This window comes from Channa argus, chromosome 14 (genome assembly GCF_033026475.1).
Source record: "Channa argus isolate prfri chromosome 14, Channa argus male v1.0, whole genome shotgun sequence".
Taxonomy (NCBI): Eukaryota; Metazoa; Chordata; class Actinopteri; order Anabantiformes; family Channidae; genus Channa; species Channa argus.
Window position 1 is genome coordinate 3,166,916 of NC_090210.1, and position 15,444 is coordinate 3,182,359.

At 40.8% G+C, this 15,444-nt stretch overlaps 1 protein-coding gene across 2 annotated transcripts in view; it reads right to left on the reverse strand.

The window, feature by feature from the left end:
* The window catches only part of LOC137140782 (phosphatase and actin regulator 1-like), a 41,407-nt gene extending 26,139 nt beyond the window's left edge, over positions 1–15,268 (reverse strand). The window contains exon 1 of one of the 2 annotated variants that reach the window (XM_067529405.1): positions 15,051–15,268. In XM_067529405.1, coding sequence (XP_067385506.1) covers positions 15,051–15,162 — 112 coding nt within the window. In that variant the 5' untranslated portion in view covers positions 15,163–15,268. Of the gene's footprint in view, positions 1–14,801; positions 14,930–15,050 lie in introns of those variants that run through there. The other variant, XM_067529406.1, reaches the window with a different exon arrangement.
* Positions 15,269–15,444: the final 176 nt, after the last annotated feature.

The window sequence follows — 15,444 nt, forward strand, 5'->3', positions numbered from 1 at the left end:
ACTGTGCAATTTACAACCCCAGTTTAAAAATGTTGGGATGCTGTGCAAAACCATAGGTACTAATGCACCTCCATACCCTCAGAGATTCAGGCTTTTGAATCTCCTCTTTAGTCCACAGAACAGGGCATCCATGGTTTAATAAAGAATTCAAAATTGTGATTCATCTGACCACTGAACAGTTTTCCATTTTGCCTCAGACCATTTTAAATGCGCTTTGGCCCAGAGAACAGGGCAGCATTTCTGGATCGTGTTCACATATGGCTTCTTCTTTGCATGATACAGCTTTAACTTATATTTGTGGATTGCAGAGCGAACTGTGTTCACAGACAGTGATTTCTGGACGTGTTCCTGAGCCCATGCAGTGATCTCCAGTAGAGAATCAAGCCTGTTTTTAATGCAGTACATACAGATATATTCACAGTTTCTCCTCTGAACATGTCCAAACCGCCTCAATCTGGCCTCTCTGACTTTATCTCCAACACATCTAACACAAGCTGTCCCTCTGATGTCCTCATTCCTGATCCTGTCCATCCTCGTCACTCCCAAAGAGAACCTCAACATCTTAAGCTCTGCTACCTCCAGCTCTGCCTCCTGTCTTTTCTTCAGTGCCACTGTCTCTAAGCCAAACAACATTGCTGGTCTCACCACCGTCTTGAACATCTTTCCTTTCATTCTCGCTGATACTCTTTTATCACACAACACACCTGACACTTTTCTCCACCTGTTCCAACCTGCCTGCACTCGCCTCTTCACCTCTTTTCCACACTCACCGTTGCTCTGAACCATTGACCCTAAGTACTTAAAGTCCTGCACCTTCTTCACCTCTGCTCCCTGTAACCTCATGGTTCCACCTGGGTCCCTCTCATTGACACACATGTATTCTGTCTTGCTGTGGCTAAGCTTTATTCCTGTTTTCCAGACGAAGACACAATGCAACTCCCTCTGACCTTCTCTGTACTTATCCATCAGCATCCTCAAAGAAAATACTGCATCTGTTGGACTCTTTCTAGGCATGAAACCATATTGCTGCTCACAAATGTTCACCTCTGCCCTTAGCCGAGCTTCCACTACTCTTTCCCACAACTTCATTGTTTGGCTCATCAGCTTTATTCCTCTGTAGTTGCCAAAGCTCTGCAAATCTCCCCTGTTCTTAAAACTAGGCGTCAGTACACTTCTCCTCCAGTCCTCAGCAACCCCTCACTTTCCAAGATCTTGTTTAACAAACCAGTCTCCTAGACACTTCCATACCTCCACAGGTTATGTCATCAGGACCAACTGCCCTTCCACTCTTCATCCTCTTCAACGTCCTCCTCACTTCACTAGCACTAATCTTTGCTACTTCCTGCTCCACACCAGTCACCTTTTCTACTCTTTGTTCTTCTTCATTTTCCTCATTCATCAATTCTTCTCCCTCCATCTTCCCATCACACTAACCTGCTGCACATCCTTCCCATCTCTCTGCCTGTCCAACCTGTACAAATCCATCTCTTCCTCCTTACTGTCCAACCTAACATACAAGTCCTCATATGCTCTTTGTTTGGCCTTTGCCACCTCTACCTTCACCTTACGCTGTATCTCCCTGTACGCCTGTCTACTCCTTGTCCACTTTCCTCTTGCCCGATGACACACCGTGTACCCTCCTACCCGTCTCCTTGATCGCATTAGCTGTAGTGGTCCAGTCATCTGGAAGCACTTCCTGACCACCTAGAGTCTGTCTCAGCTCCTTCCTGAAAACTACACAACATTCTTCCTTTTTCAACTCCCACCACTTCGTCCTCTGCTCTGCCTTTGTCCTCTTCATCTTCCTCACCACCAGCATCATTTTACACACCACCATCCTGTCCCCTACCAATACTTTAGAGTCACTGATCTCTTTCAGATTACAACATCAACACAAGATGTCGTCCACCTGAGTGCTTCTACCTCCGCTCTTATGTTACCCTATGTTCACTACATTTCCATCCTCTTTGCAAAGTCTACCACCATCTGTCCTTCTGTGTTCCTGTCCTGAAGACCAAATCTGCCCATCACATTCTCATAACCGCTGTTCCCTTCACCTACATGTCCATTGAAATCTGCACCAATCACCACTCTCTCACCTTTGGTGATGCTCTTCATCACTTCATCTAACTCACTCCAGAATTTTTCCTTCTCTTCTAACTCACATCTTACCTGTGGGGCATAACCACTCACAACATTGAATATCACCCCTTCAACTTCCAGCTTCAGACTCATCGACCTGTCTGATACTCTTTTCACCTCTAGAACATTCCTCACCAACTCCTCTTTCAGGATAACTCCTACTCCATTTCTCTTCCTATCTGACCCATGGTAGAACAACTTGAAACTTACTGCTTTCCACCTGGTCTCCTGGACACACAGTATGTCCACCTTCCTTCTCTGCATCATCTCAACCAACTCTCTATCCTTCCCTGTCATAGTCCCAACATTCAGAGTCCCTACTGTCAGTCCTACATTCTTGGTTTTCCTCTTCTCTCTCTGCCTACGAACACACCTTCATCCTCTCCTTCTTCGACCAACAGTAGTCCAATTTCCACCGGTACCCTGTAGGTCAACAGCACCGGTGGCGGTCGTTGTTAACCCGGGCCCCGACCGATCCGGTAGTCATTTTCGGTGTGAAAGTCATGATTCACATTTTTTATTTGGCATGTGTTTTACGTCCGATGCCCTTCCTGACACAACCCTCTGCATTTATCCAGACTTGGGACTGGCACAAGAAGACACTGGCTTGTGTCCCCTTGCGGTTGCATTATAATATGCAATTACAGTTGTCAGAGCAGAATGAGTAAAAAGACCAATATAATAATTTAAAAATATTACAAATAGGGAGTAAAACAGTAAATGTTTACATTGCAAGCTAATAATAAATATTTTAATTATTATTATTATTTTAATTATTAGCAATTTAAAAGAACGCAAAAAAGCCCTTTGCATTACAGCGTGTTTGAAAGGCACATCTCATGTAATGATCGCTACACTGCCGCCATCTAGTGGCGGTCTTCAATAGTGCGATGGATAAATGATGAAAAGCGGCTGTGGTGCGACATAAATACTGCAGATGCCTACTACTTCCGGGCACGCTTGTACGCAGTGACGTACGGTTCCCGAGGAGAAGTCAGACGTTTTTTTTAAATAACTTGAACGATGAACAAATACAAAATAAAAGCGAGCCTAAGAATAATATATCGGTGTCCAGAAAGACAAAGAAAAATATATTTAAATAAAAATCGAAAAAAAACAAAACACTACATATCAGTCATAGTCAGAGAGGTGTTATGTTTGCAAAGGCTTTATATCTTGGGGACATTTTATGCTTTTAAAATATCTTATAATGTCTTGGCCTATTGTTGTACATTTTTACATACAAAATGTACATTTATGAATATAGAATTTAGCAAGTACAAAGATGACATTTATAAAATATTTCTCACTCTTCTTTTTCTTGTTGGTTGTAGCTTCTGTGTTTCACAGCCAGACCCCAGCCAGAATGCAATAAATGTTTCTTTAATTTCTACCCCCAGTGAAAAGTGTCTGCAGCTCTGTGGCAGATAGTGAAGCACAGGGTTTTATGTCTGCTGGAAGAGTTCATCACCTCAGTACTGCAAACAGTCCCTGGGTTGCTCTCTCACACTGACAGATTCCAGCTAGTTGTGGGTTTACGTACTTTGATAGACAGCTAGAGCAATTTCAGTAGTATAAAATCTCACCTTCCATCTGCCAGACACAAAGGGTCTGCAAAGTATCCGCAGTGATTGAATCTAACTAAGTGCTTTTCGAGTCTTCTAGTCCACTGAACACATGGCATCTAATAGCTAAAATTAATCTTTTATAGATTAAAATGTAAAACATATATTACGTCTATTTTCAAGTTGGTAAATCAGCTCCCTTAACCATGCTGCTCATTAATGCATTTAATAATCAATCACTAAAACAGGCCAGCGGAGGTGATTTGCATGGATCTTTTTGTGTATGTGTGCAGTAGTCGCAGGAAAGTGTGAGTAGATGTCAAAATGTTAGTGCATAACACTGCAAGTTAGTTTATGCAGACTGAAAAACAGCAAATCACAGTAGGAAGGTATGAGCCACAGGTGGGTACCACAACCAGGTTTAATCTTCTCCACGTTAGTTTGCAAATAAACATTTTACATGTTCATGCATCATCGTGAAAAATGTATATATGAATTAACTGAGTTCTCAATTAAACTGCAGTGGCATGTAAACACAGTCTGATTTGCTTAAAGGATTGAGTCCAACTGACAAACTCCCTAATTGTGGAAAGTTTTTATTTAACAAAGATTCATAAAGACACATCGTCTGCCCTGACATCCAACTGTCAATTACAGTATAGAGGTTTACTGTAGTTTGATCATGTCCTCTGTCAACAGGTGGTGCTAGAGTTATGCCTCAGTAACGATTTTGCCGGCCCTCAGACCATCCAGCCTCACCTGAGCAGATTAAACAGCCATATCAATCAACTGGATAAAGAGGTAAGTGCTCTTGTTAATTCCCCATTTCCCTATTTATCATTTGAAAATACTTAGAGATACTGACTTATATGTGCTTTTTATTTGTAAGACCCCTTTGCAACAATCTTCCTGAAGCTTGTTCACACACAAGTGAATGACCAGTGCCAGTGGGATATTTTGTATCAGGTGTGTTTGCTGGTACTAGATGTTATCGCATTACTCACATTACTTAGAATGGCTTAAATATAACCTTGAGGATAGTAACACCAACGTGCAACACCCGCAAGTATTTTGTAAAAATAATAGAACATTTGTCTTTGTCCTTTAGTAAATATTCCCAACAGTGTTTGGCGCAAAATATGATTCAGGCTCTAATGAGAAAATTCATCCTCAGTCTCCCGAAGCTGCTGCCTGTTCCAGACTTTGAACAGGTGCGTATCTGATATACAGTTATCCTGGACACATACAGGATGGCATAGAGAATAAGTACTGCACACCTACATATATATAAAATATTCAGAACAGGTCTGATAAATGACTTGTCAGGCCTGTTTCCCTTATCATAAAATTCATTAATTGACTGATAAATTCCAAATAGCATAAACAGATGCTATAGTTCAAAAGGCAATTTGAGTGAATTAATCATCAAATAACAAATACTGAGAACAGTTTGTTATTTGAAATATAATTAAATTTCAGCATAGTCAATAGTGTTTCCCCTTTTCCCAGACATCCTTTGGGCTCAGTCGCTTCCATTCTATCTTGAAGGAATCTGTACACTTCATGAATCATCCAGAACCTTCGTACACATTTTTTCAGTATCACAAACACTATAGCGATGAAGCTCCACAGGGTGGAACATCACTTTGAGGGATGTTCACTCAAATCCCTTTTATCTTCTGTACTATGAAATTTCATATTGACACTATTCTCTTTGTTTTTTAGCTCTGTCTTCTTCAGGTGATGACTGTATCCCTTTCAGCTTGTCCCATCACCTGCTAAAGATTGACAGCGAGGAAGGAGACAGAGCTGCCAAATCTGGATCCCTGTGATCATTGAACATTGGCACAGGGAGAACTAAGTTGGAAGTGAGTTTGAAAAATTAATTAAAAGAAGTAAACTGTGAAGAGATAATGTCAGAAGTGGCACGTAATGTGTGGTTGTTTAATGAACAGACTGGTTAAAGTCTGTTAGCCAGAAGAACCTTTTGACCAGACTAATATACATCCTAACCCCAACAGTAATGCCCCCAGAAGTGGTAATGAGCATCGATCATTGGCAGCACTGTCAACCCACAGCCTGTCACATGAGAATAGGCTTCCAGACTTTGAGCAGTCGAATAATGACTGTAGCCTTGTTTGTTGTGCATGTTGTAAGGTTTTCACTTACCCAATGCGTTTTGACAAACACCAGAAGACCTGTGTGATTGTCATTAAACCACAGAGAGTAGCAAGCGCATGTCACCCCTGCAAATCAAACCCCGTTGAAGAGTTTTCGTGGAGTCAAACTAAATTTGAGCCCCATAAAACAATGTTTTCTGGCACGTGTCAAATAAGCAGCAGTGCTAAAACTGCTCCAACCATTGCTTAGTTATCAGTGTTTGGAACTTCCAATCATCCAACATACTTAATATCATCAAGTGGACCATGTGTGAGAAGATGTGTGACGTGTGGTAAATTGGTTCGACATCAGCAGAACAAAACACTCGGTCTGAAATGTTACAAACAGCTATATCTGGTTAGCGAAACTGTTTCTGCTGCAAACATAACACCATGCGTTTGTGAAACATGCGGGAAAAGCTACAAATCTGCGTATCGGATTCTGCACCAATCACAGACGATGTCTTCTCCCAGTGTTTAGCATAAAATACTGCCTGAGAGCACAGGTGGTTATCTGTCCTAAGTATGCGGAAGGAAATTCACCTTAAATGGGATCTGTATAAACGCACAGGGACCAGTGCAGCTCCGCTCAAACTTCACATGGTTCAGCATACAGAGGAAAGGCCGTATACGTGTGAATGCTGTGGCTTGTGTCACAAGAGGCGATCGCATTTGATGGCTCACCATAGAGACAAGCACTTCAGATTGCGGCCATTTGCGTGTGAGGTCTGCAGCAAAGCCTTTTGATTAAACAATGAGCTGAAAAAAAAAACCATGCAGGTTCATACAGGGGAGCTGCCAATCGCATGTTCAAAATGTAGCAAGACCTTTACAAGGAAGAACTATGGCTGTACTAAAACATGATTCATACTTTTATATTCTACAACATCTACAACATTTTGCAGGATATTGGGAATGAGTTTCATTTACAAAGAAGAAAAGTGTCCTTCCTGCACACACCGTGTCTTTCCTCAAACATTATCTCCAGACGGTTTCTCCACAAAGCTGAATCAACTGTTGTGATGGCTTAAATAAATCCAAAAGACTAAATGAGTTTTTTTTTGATAAGCTGTCTAAACAAGGTCTTCTTTTTGCAAACACGGGAGTGTAGCTGACAGAAAATGAATGAGCATGTTTTTTTACTAATAACAAATCCCATTGAAATGGTTTTTTTAGGAAACATATGTGTGGTTTCCGATTTCAAATCTGATGATTTGGTCTTATCATATTGAATTTATGTAAAAATATATCTATTGGTAAAGTGCCTGCATATAAGCTTTAATAGGAATAGAAATGTGGAGGTTGTGGTAGCAAAATGTGACTTGGATTACAGTGACTATTTAAAGATACAATATAGATCATTGTACATTAACCTCCCGTTGCAGAAAAAGTACTGCTCCAGCAGAGAGCAGTGTCGTTCCAGAGACTGTCTCAATGTCATCAGCCAGACACACTAACTGTATGTATTGTATAATATATATAATTTGATTCATTTTTAATTTCACAGACCATTTCCCATGAAATTAAGACAGGCCACGGGTTTCTATGAAAGCAAGTGCGGCTGTCAGAATGAAAATGACTTGGACTATTTGAAATTTTAAAAAATGATTATGTATGGATGTACATGGCCAGATTTGAGAGGAGCTAACTAATGCAGAATGTTTCTTCGGGTCTTTTGTCTCAAACATCAGACCTGCGTTTTTTTTCCCCGAGTCTGTTCTAATTTTCAGCGCGTTCTCTGCATAACCCAGCAAAACCCTCTGTCTGGTATTTGCCACTTTGTCTGCTAATTAAGAAACAGTGTTGCTGGCAAGGTGATAGAGGGTGACAAACATTTTTTTTGGGGGGGGGGGGTGGGGGGTGGGGGAGTGATCATCTCTGTAATAACCACACAGCAGATATACAAGAAAATATGTGTAACTTTGCTCCAAACTCATCTTTGAAAGGAATGTAGACGGGATTTATGGTAATAACCTTTAGTTAGATGATCGCAAAATCCCACTACTTGATAGCAGCAAGTGTATGTTGCATAAGAAGAAAGCACCCTCAGCTCTCAGTGCTAGGCTGACTGTGCCACTCCTCTGGGATGTTCCGTCTCCATCTGCAGAGACGCTCTGATTTTCCTCTGACTGAAACCTCCATCTGTCCTTCTCGCTCTTGATGAACAACACAGTATGGAGTGGACTATCACCCAAAGTGCTTCGGGCCTCTCCTGGCTCTGATGAAGTTAAGACAAATACCTCCTACTTTCAGGTACCCGGTAGCCCAGCATGATAAAATGTGTCACATCAAAGTGTTTGTCTATTTCCTGCTAAGCAATGATTGCTGTCTTGATCACAGATGACGATAAAATAATCTCTACAGTATGAGTCATTTTAAATATGTAGTACAGCAATGGTGTGTCTCCATTCCGGGGTTGACGTCCATGCTAAAACATGAACAACAGCTCACATACTTTTCACTCAGAAATTACATTTGCTGAACTTCATAAAAAACAAATAAAAAAAAAAGTACAGTTACCGTTTTACTAGATATAGCACAGAACCACTAGCCTCCCTGTATCCTCAAACACACATTCACAGATTCTGCCACGGATCTTTCTTAATGCACCTTTATTCAGATGCCGTTAACATTTTCATTTGATCACTCTCTGGGGATGTTTTCCGTCATCATAATTTAAATGTCAAACCCGACAAAGTCAACCTTTGGTCATCGCAGTTAGGTGATTACAAAATCAATTCTACTATACACTGGATCTTTAAAACTAGCTGGAGAGACAGGACGGGAGCTAAATGTCCTCTTAGTTCGGTCACTTAATTTCACAGAATTATTCTGCTTCTTCCGATCTAATCAATTTATCCTGTAGGCTATTAGTCTGTCTTTTCACAGACTTACATAACTGTCTGACAAGTGGAGGCCACCAGTAGCTCATACAGTACATCTCTGTATTATTTGAAAAACACTCCAAAATCATCCTCTCTTGATTAATTGATAGTGACTCTGATGAAGAAAACATTATAATTTTGTGTAATTTAAACAATAATGTTAATTGAAAGGATAAGCATCTGATAATCAATCAATGTCTGATGATAAAATAACAATGACTGTTGTAACTAATCAAATGTCATATAAATCAGCAATAAGTGTTTATTTTTGGAAAAATTATATTTAGGATTTGGAAGCGTAAGGGCCAAACTTTATCCTGACTTTTATCAGTACAAATAGGATAAAACACTGAAGGACTGCTGAGTGGTGCAATGCAGCTTTGATTGAATTGAGTCCCAGGTTTGCAGCAGTGTTGAAGGGATGCTGACTCTCTGAAGTCTCTTAGTCAGCAGAAATGTCCTAAAGAGCTATTGCATTATGGGCCTAGTGGTTATTTCAGCAACAAATACAATTCTGCATGTTGTTAGAGCCAATGGGTGAGTGTAAAAAGAGCTTCCTCTATCATTTGAAAATGTCTCAGCCAGAATGTTTACCAGAGGTTCTGGTAAATATAATATAAATGTAATTTTTAATTTGATGTGAACAAACTTTTAAAGAAAATTTCTGTTCATAGCTACTTAAGCGGTTTGGTTAAGTAACTGATGATGATGTTCTAATCATTTCTTTTGGATTGTAAAGTGTTTTTTACGTCAGGTCTTTGTGTTCTCGGTGGAGTGAACATGAGGTGCAAAATACATTTTGGTGAAGTTCTAAAATGAAATAACACTTTACAGTCGGATTGATGACAAAATATCGAATGATACTGCGGTTATATGTTTATATATTTATATATTTCATTAGATGGAAAAGAAATTGTAAAATATTATGATAAACATTATAATAAATATGTGTAAAGTCAATATCCCCCACACCTCTAATCCCAACTAACTAAAATTACCTACTAAGTGCATATATTTTGTACTGCAGACCACCACATACCCCTTCAGCAATCAACTGCATACTCTGTGCTGCCTCCTTTATTCCCTTGTACCTAACAAAATTCATTAGCTGTTGCTTTAAATTTAGAAAAACAAACAGACAACAGAATTAGAGAGTAACAGTGATTCAGGTAGAGCTCTCTCCTCCAACATAATTGGTCCTCTTCAGATTGCAGTGGTATCTTTACCCTTCTCTATACAACGTGCTGCCACACTTACTATAAATATGGCCCATAAGCACTTCGTCATGCAGCTTTCTTCAGCTTTGGAGGCTTTTGAAAAAGGTGTTATTTCTCAGCTGGCATGTGGAAAGCACATCACAGCCAGGAGCCTTTCCCACACTTCCAAGAGTGGTAGAAAGAGAAATTAAAAGAGAAATGAAGAGAGGGAGAGAGTGAATCTGGGAATATGCAGCTTCCTGCAGGACGACATCGGAGACACCTGCCTGTATTTATCTTTAAACCATCTTGCTAGAGAGGTTGGCAGATGTTCTGGGCAAGTGACACTGATGGTTGACTGAACTTTTATGCAGCAGAAGCATCCAGTGAGAGCCCTGGATGTAGAGTTGCTATTTTTCTTTTCTCTGATTTCCCCATTCATGTTTTATTCAGACCTGGGATGCTTTAGCACAAGAAGGCCTATGTGCAACCATGCAGTGAAGATAGATGCTTGCCTAATCCCCCCCCCCCCTTGCTTTTTTTTTTGAGATCCAGATTGTTAGTCTATCAAATGATGGTGTGACATGTCAGCCATGTGCTGAGCGTGTTTGTGGGATGGGAGTGGAGCCTTTAAATAACATGTAGACTGGCAGTGACAGTTACAGACAACTGGTACAAATCTCTTGCCACTAATTATTACCACTTTGTTCAACGCTTTTGCTAAAAGCCTCTAGAGCTTGATACAAATAGCTAAAAACATTACAAATTACACAGCCTCTGCTCTTGCTCAGCTGCAGAGGCTGTGTAATTTTTCAGAGTGAGATTCACAAGCAGCCCAGCTAGTGGATCTCAAATTCCCCTTCTCTTTGAAATGAGGACTGACAGCTCAAACTGATGATAGCAAAATCTGCTTGTTCTTAACCTGGAAAAGTGGAAAAGCTCACTAATCCTTTTGCTTTTTTCAGCAAGTGTTCAAATGATTTATAAATAATTAACAGCGCTGTTAAGTTAAATAGAATAAAATACAATATCTGCATATGTATCTTGTTGAGGAGGCTGCGCTTTAGTTCTGGCCAGTAGCTCTGTGAAGTGTAAAAACCCAGCTGGCACATACAGCTCTGCAGCAGAGATTTGTCCCATCCCACCATGTATCTGCTGGGTATTGATTGTACTTGTATGCTTACTGTACACAGGGATTGAAACCCGAAGCAGCAAAGAGAGAGAGAGAGAGAGAGAGAGAGAGAGAGAGAGAGCAGGGAGTGGTAGGTCATAAATGAGGTGCGTTTAGCTTTTTTAAAAAAATTTTTTTAAGGAAAATTTTTAGTGTTGTACACGTACTGTGACATTAAATGGTGAGAGTATACCTGTGTCCAGGGTCACGTTTGCAGTCTGCATGTTCGCATGGATCGAATTACATAGACCAAATTAAATTATAATGTAAATACACATTTGGACAAACATAGAGGAAGAAGCCTCTTACTGTATTATCTATTATCCAGCAGCTGCAATGCAGCCAAGTCTGAGCTTCAGCTTGTGTATTTGCATTCAGATCAGGTCTGACGGTGGGAACTGCAGCCATTGACGACCCCACACCTCCACAGTGCACACAGAATCCAGCTGTTCAGCACAGTTAACATCTATGCAAATGGTGTCTTGTGATTAATGCTCCATATGCTCCATATGCCAGAAAACACCCTGAGCCTGTGAAGACTAGCTGACCTATGTGCATCGACGGCAAGGTGCATGCAACAAACAACAAAATGACTTTAATAGCAATATGCTGCATGACTTATAAATGTGCCTAAATTATGAGAGAGATGTTAGATGATATTCAAAAACTGGTGGGACTGTAGTTGAGCTGATGAATGATGGGCAAATAAAAACGTGCAGACAAGCACTTCCAGCGAGGTGGATGCTGTGTCAGCATGCAGCACGTACACATTAACACAACAAGGGGACGATATACATGGACACTTGCACACTTGTTCACAGACATGCCCATTGATGTGCACTCACTATTACATTTTGTTTGGTCTTTGTCTCTTGGCAAGACATTCACGGACAAGATCCTTAGCTAAACAATAATGATTCTACTTCCACAAACACTGTAATCTCTCAGCTGTTAGACCAGATGACACTATGTGTATTTGTGTGAGGCTGTACTGACAATCTGAAGCTTCACAAGAGGCAGTGGTGATTTAAATCAAGGCAGTGAAGTAGGTCAACAATCCATCTACACCTCCACCTTTTTAATGTTTCATGACAGGCGACACAATTGAAGATAGCTGCACAATAAATCATGCCATTATACCATTATGTCCTCATGACTGCATGCACAGCCATTTAACTGTGGAGAAAAATGAGATTAGATCAGATGTTAAACAGACCACTGCAATAAAGCAATGCTACAGACTGAAATGCCACAAAACGCAGGGATAGAAAATCAAGCCTAACGGAGCTCAGTTTCAGCATGACGGAATAAAGCAAAGTGTCAGCTGATAAATACTGAACAGTTGTACGGCTGTAGACCTTCATCTCCAAATGATCGCATAGACAGTCACCGCAAACCACATCAAGCCAAACTGCACAGCTCAATTTCAGAGAAAAAGAAATATGCCAGATTTGTAGCGTCTGCATTACAACCTTACTGTGGTTTCTGTTCTCTGTGAAGCAGCAGTTCATTGATAAAAACATGGATACGGTCATAAGGTTACTAGTGGCTGTAAAACAAATTAGTCCACACAAAAAAAAATAAATAAAAACACTGATTATCGCCTTCCCCGTGTTTTTGCACACTTTGTGAACTGAATAATTACGTAATCTGGAATTTTATATGATGTGTATTACATCATTATTAGGACCCTGAAAAACAAAACAAAGACAAATCAAATCTGATGTCTTGCTCAGAAGTACACAGAGATAATTGCTTAGTTCTCATTTCATGTCCTTGGAAGCCCTCGCCATTTATCAGTATTAAGCACCTGGGCACGCAACCATGAGACTTTTGGTTTCCTTGGCAATAAGCAAAGCTAAATTCTGCTCTGTTTCTTCAGGTGGAAGTGAGTCAACAGTGCTGTTTTTACAAATCGCCCCCATACCATCCGCATGCTTTGTATGAGATTGTTGTAGAGTAGGGAAGTAAAAAAGAAGCATCGAGACAAATGACAGTGTCCTGCCATTGACAACAAGCTTGTCTCCACAGACCAAATACTCACTGGTGTGAGCAGCCTAGAAGTGAGGAGGCTTATCTGAGATAAACATGTTGGGAGGCTTTTTTTAAATTTAGGATTCATTCATCCAGTAAAACACAAGAGAGCACCATTGCTCTTTTTTCCAGCACTATGCTGCCTCACGTTACACATCTGGAGGCTCCTGATACAGCAGCTATATTAATGGTAACTGATAAGCTGCACTAGAAGAAGGTGCAGTCACTTTAAGGCCTGGACCGAAAACATTCTGAGTTTTAGTCACTTCAGTATCTTGAGTCTAGGCTGCCACTGTCCTGACTTGAGGTAACACAAATGCTCCATAAAGTCCATCCAGTATAAAATTCAGTGGTGCAGAAATTATTAGTTGATTCACTTGTTCTCAGCTTTTCAGATTGTTTTCGGGTGGGTGGGATCAGGTCTATAATCCCCATGGAGCATATTGGTGGACAAAAGGGGTTTCAAAAGGACATTTCACCATGTGACCAGAAGGAATCAGGGACTGAACTATCAACCCTAGACCTCCTAGACCAACTAGATACTTTCACCGTTTTAGGACCTTTTACAGACGGGATGAATGGAAAATAATCAACAGATAATCTCAAAATAAACTAATCGCAGACATCAGGTATGCCCCCCCCCCCCCCCCCCCATACACACACACACTAACACACACACACACACACACACTGCTTTGTCGTTGAATAAACATATTAACACAAAGTGCCACTAGTCTACACTTGGTCCTTGAAAGAAACACTTTCCAAAGAGCAATCACTAAGTTCTTCACATCAGCACAGCCCAAAAGAGCAAAGAACACAAGTATCTTTTACATTTTAAGATGTGAGCTGAAAAGGAAGTATAGTGAAAAAAAAAAAGAAGATAAGCAACCTCAGAACACGCGTTTTATAACATCCCTTACTAAACTGGACAGCATCCAAGCATTACTTATGTCTGTGAATCCAGCTGGCTGAGATGCTGGGGCTGTATAGTATGTAAAGTTGCAGTGGTTCGAAAAATGGTTTGCATTTTGTACTTGAGTATTAGGGAACAAACAGCCTAGGACTCGCGATGCCATTCTAAATTACACATGTGGGCACACTCAGATCCTGCTAGTGAATGAGAATTTATTGTGACTGCTACAAAGCATCAAGCATCTAGAGATTATTAAATGACTGATGTAACTACCGTGAGATCTATTTACGGTAAAAACAGACGGTTAGATCTTAATTACACTGTAGTGAATCATATCTGAATCCTCAGCACAAAATGCCAAGTCACCATGGTAACAGAGGATGCAACACGCTCTGTAAAAAGGTGATGGAGACCGAAGACTGTTCACCACGCGTATCATCACAGGATCAATTAAAACAGGTTGAAAATAGGTGATTAAAATCTCCAAAAGATGCTGATCAAAGCGGATACCCCCTGCGATTCTGTGCACCACGAGCACTGCCAAAGCCTGGGCTACTCCGGGTCACGTTGAAGCTTCTTCTTATTATGTAACTGCGTTGACATTACAGTGGTAGCAATTACCAGGCGCTGACGGAATCAAAAAAATAACACATATTTAAAGCTATTTTAAAAAAAAATGCTTTTTAACTTCTGAACTCTCTTTATTTTTTGCGCGAGACACGTCAGTACCTACCAGCGTTGGTCCACAAAGTTGCATAACGTTTCCGTCACATTTCGCGCTATCTTACAACATTTGGAATCATTAATAAAATTTTGAGTGATAAATCTCACAACAAACTACAGCCAACCACTATAAAAGCGAGTATGGCTGTTGCGTAAAAGAGGCGTATCTTAGGTTACAGTTTCTCCAGTCCATCATAACGACATCTGGCAAACATCTAGCAAGAAGATTTGGGGGCAGGGCGGATGGATGAGCGCCTACCTGTCCGGAGGTTGAAGGAGAGCCGGGCTTCAACAAGATATGGGGTATCGCTCTTGGAGCGGAGTCTCCTTATCGGACGGCGGTCTGTGCTGCTGTCTGGAATGGTCGCCATCAATTTGAACCAGTGTCCAGTGATGACTGGCCGACTGGGGCAGACACTGAAACACGGCCACTCACACTGGGAGGTAGCTATTGATGGAGAGGAGGGAGGACGCACACAAAGAGAGAGAGAAAGAGAGAGACAGAGAGGCGTTGGTGAAATATGGCATGTACAGTGGGACAGAAAAAGGAAGAATCTGCAGCGTTAAACCAGACAAAGCTTTAAATGATATCTGTCAAAACCCTGAAACTCAGAAATTGACGAATAATTCATGTATACATGTCTTGGCCATAA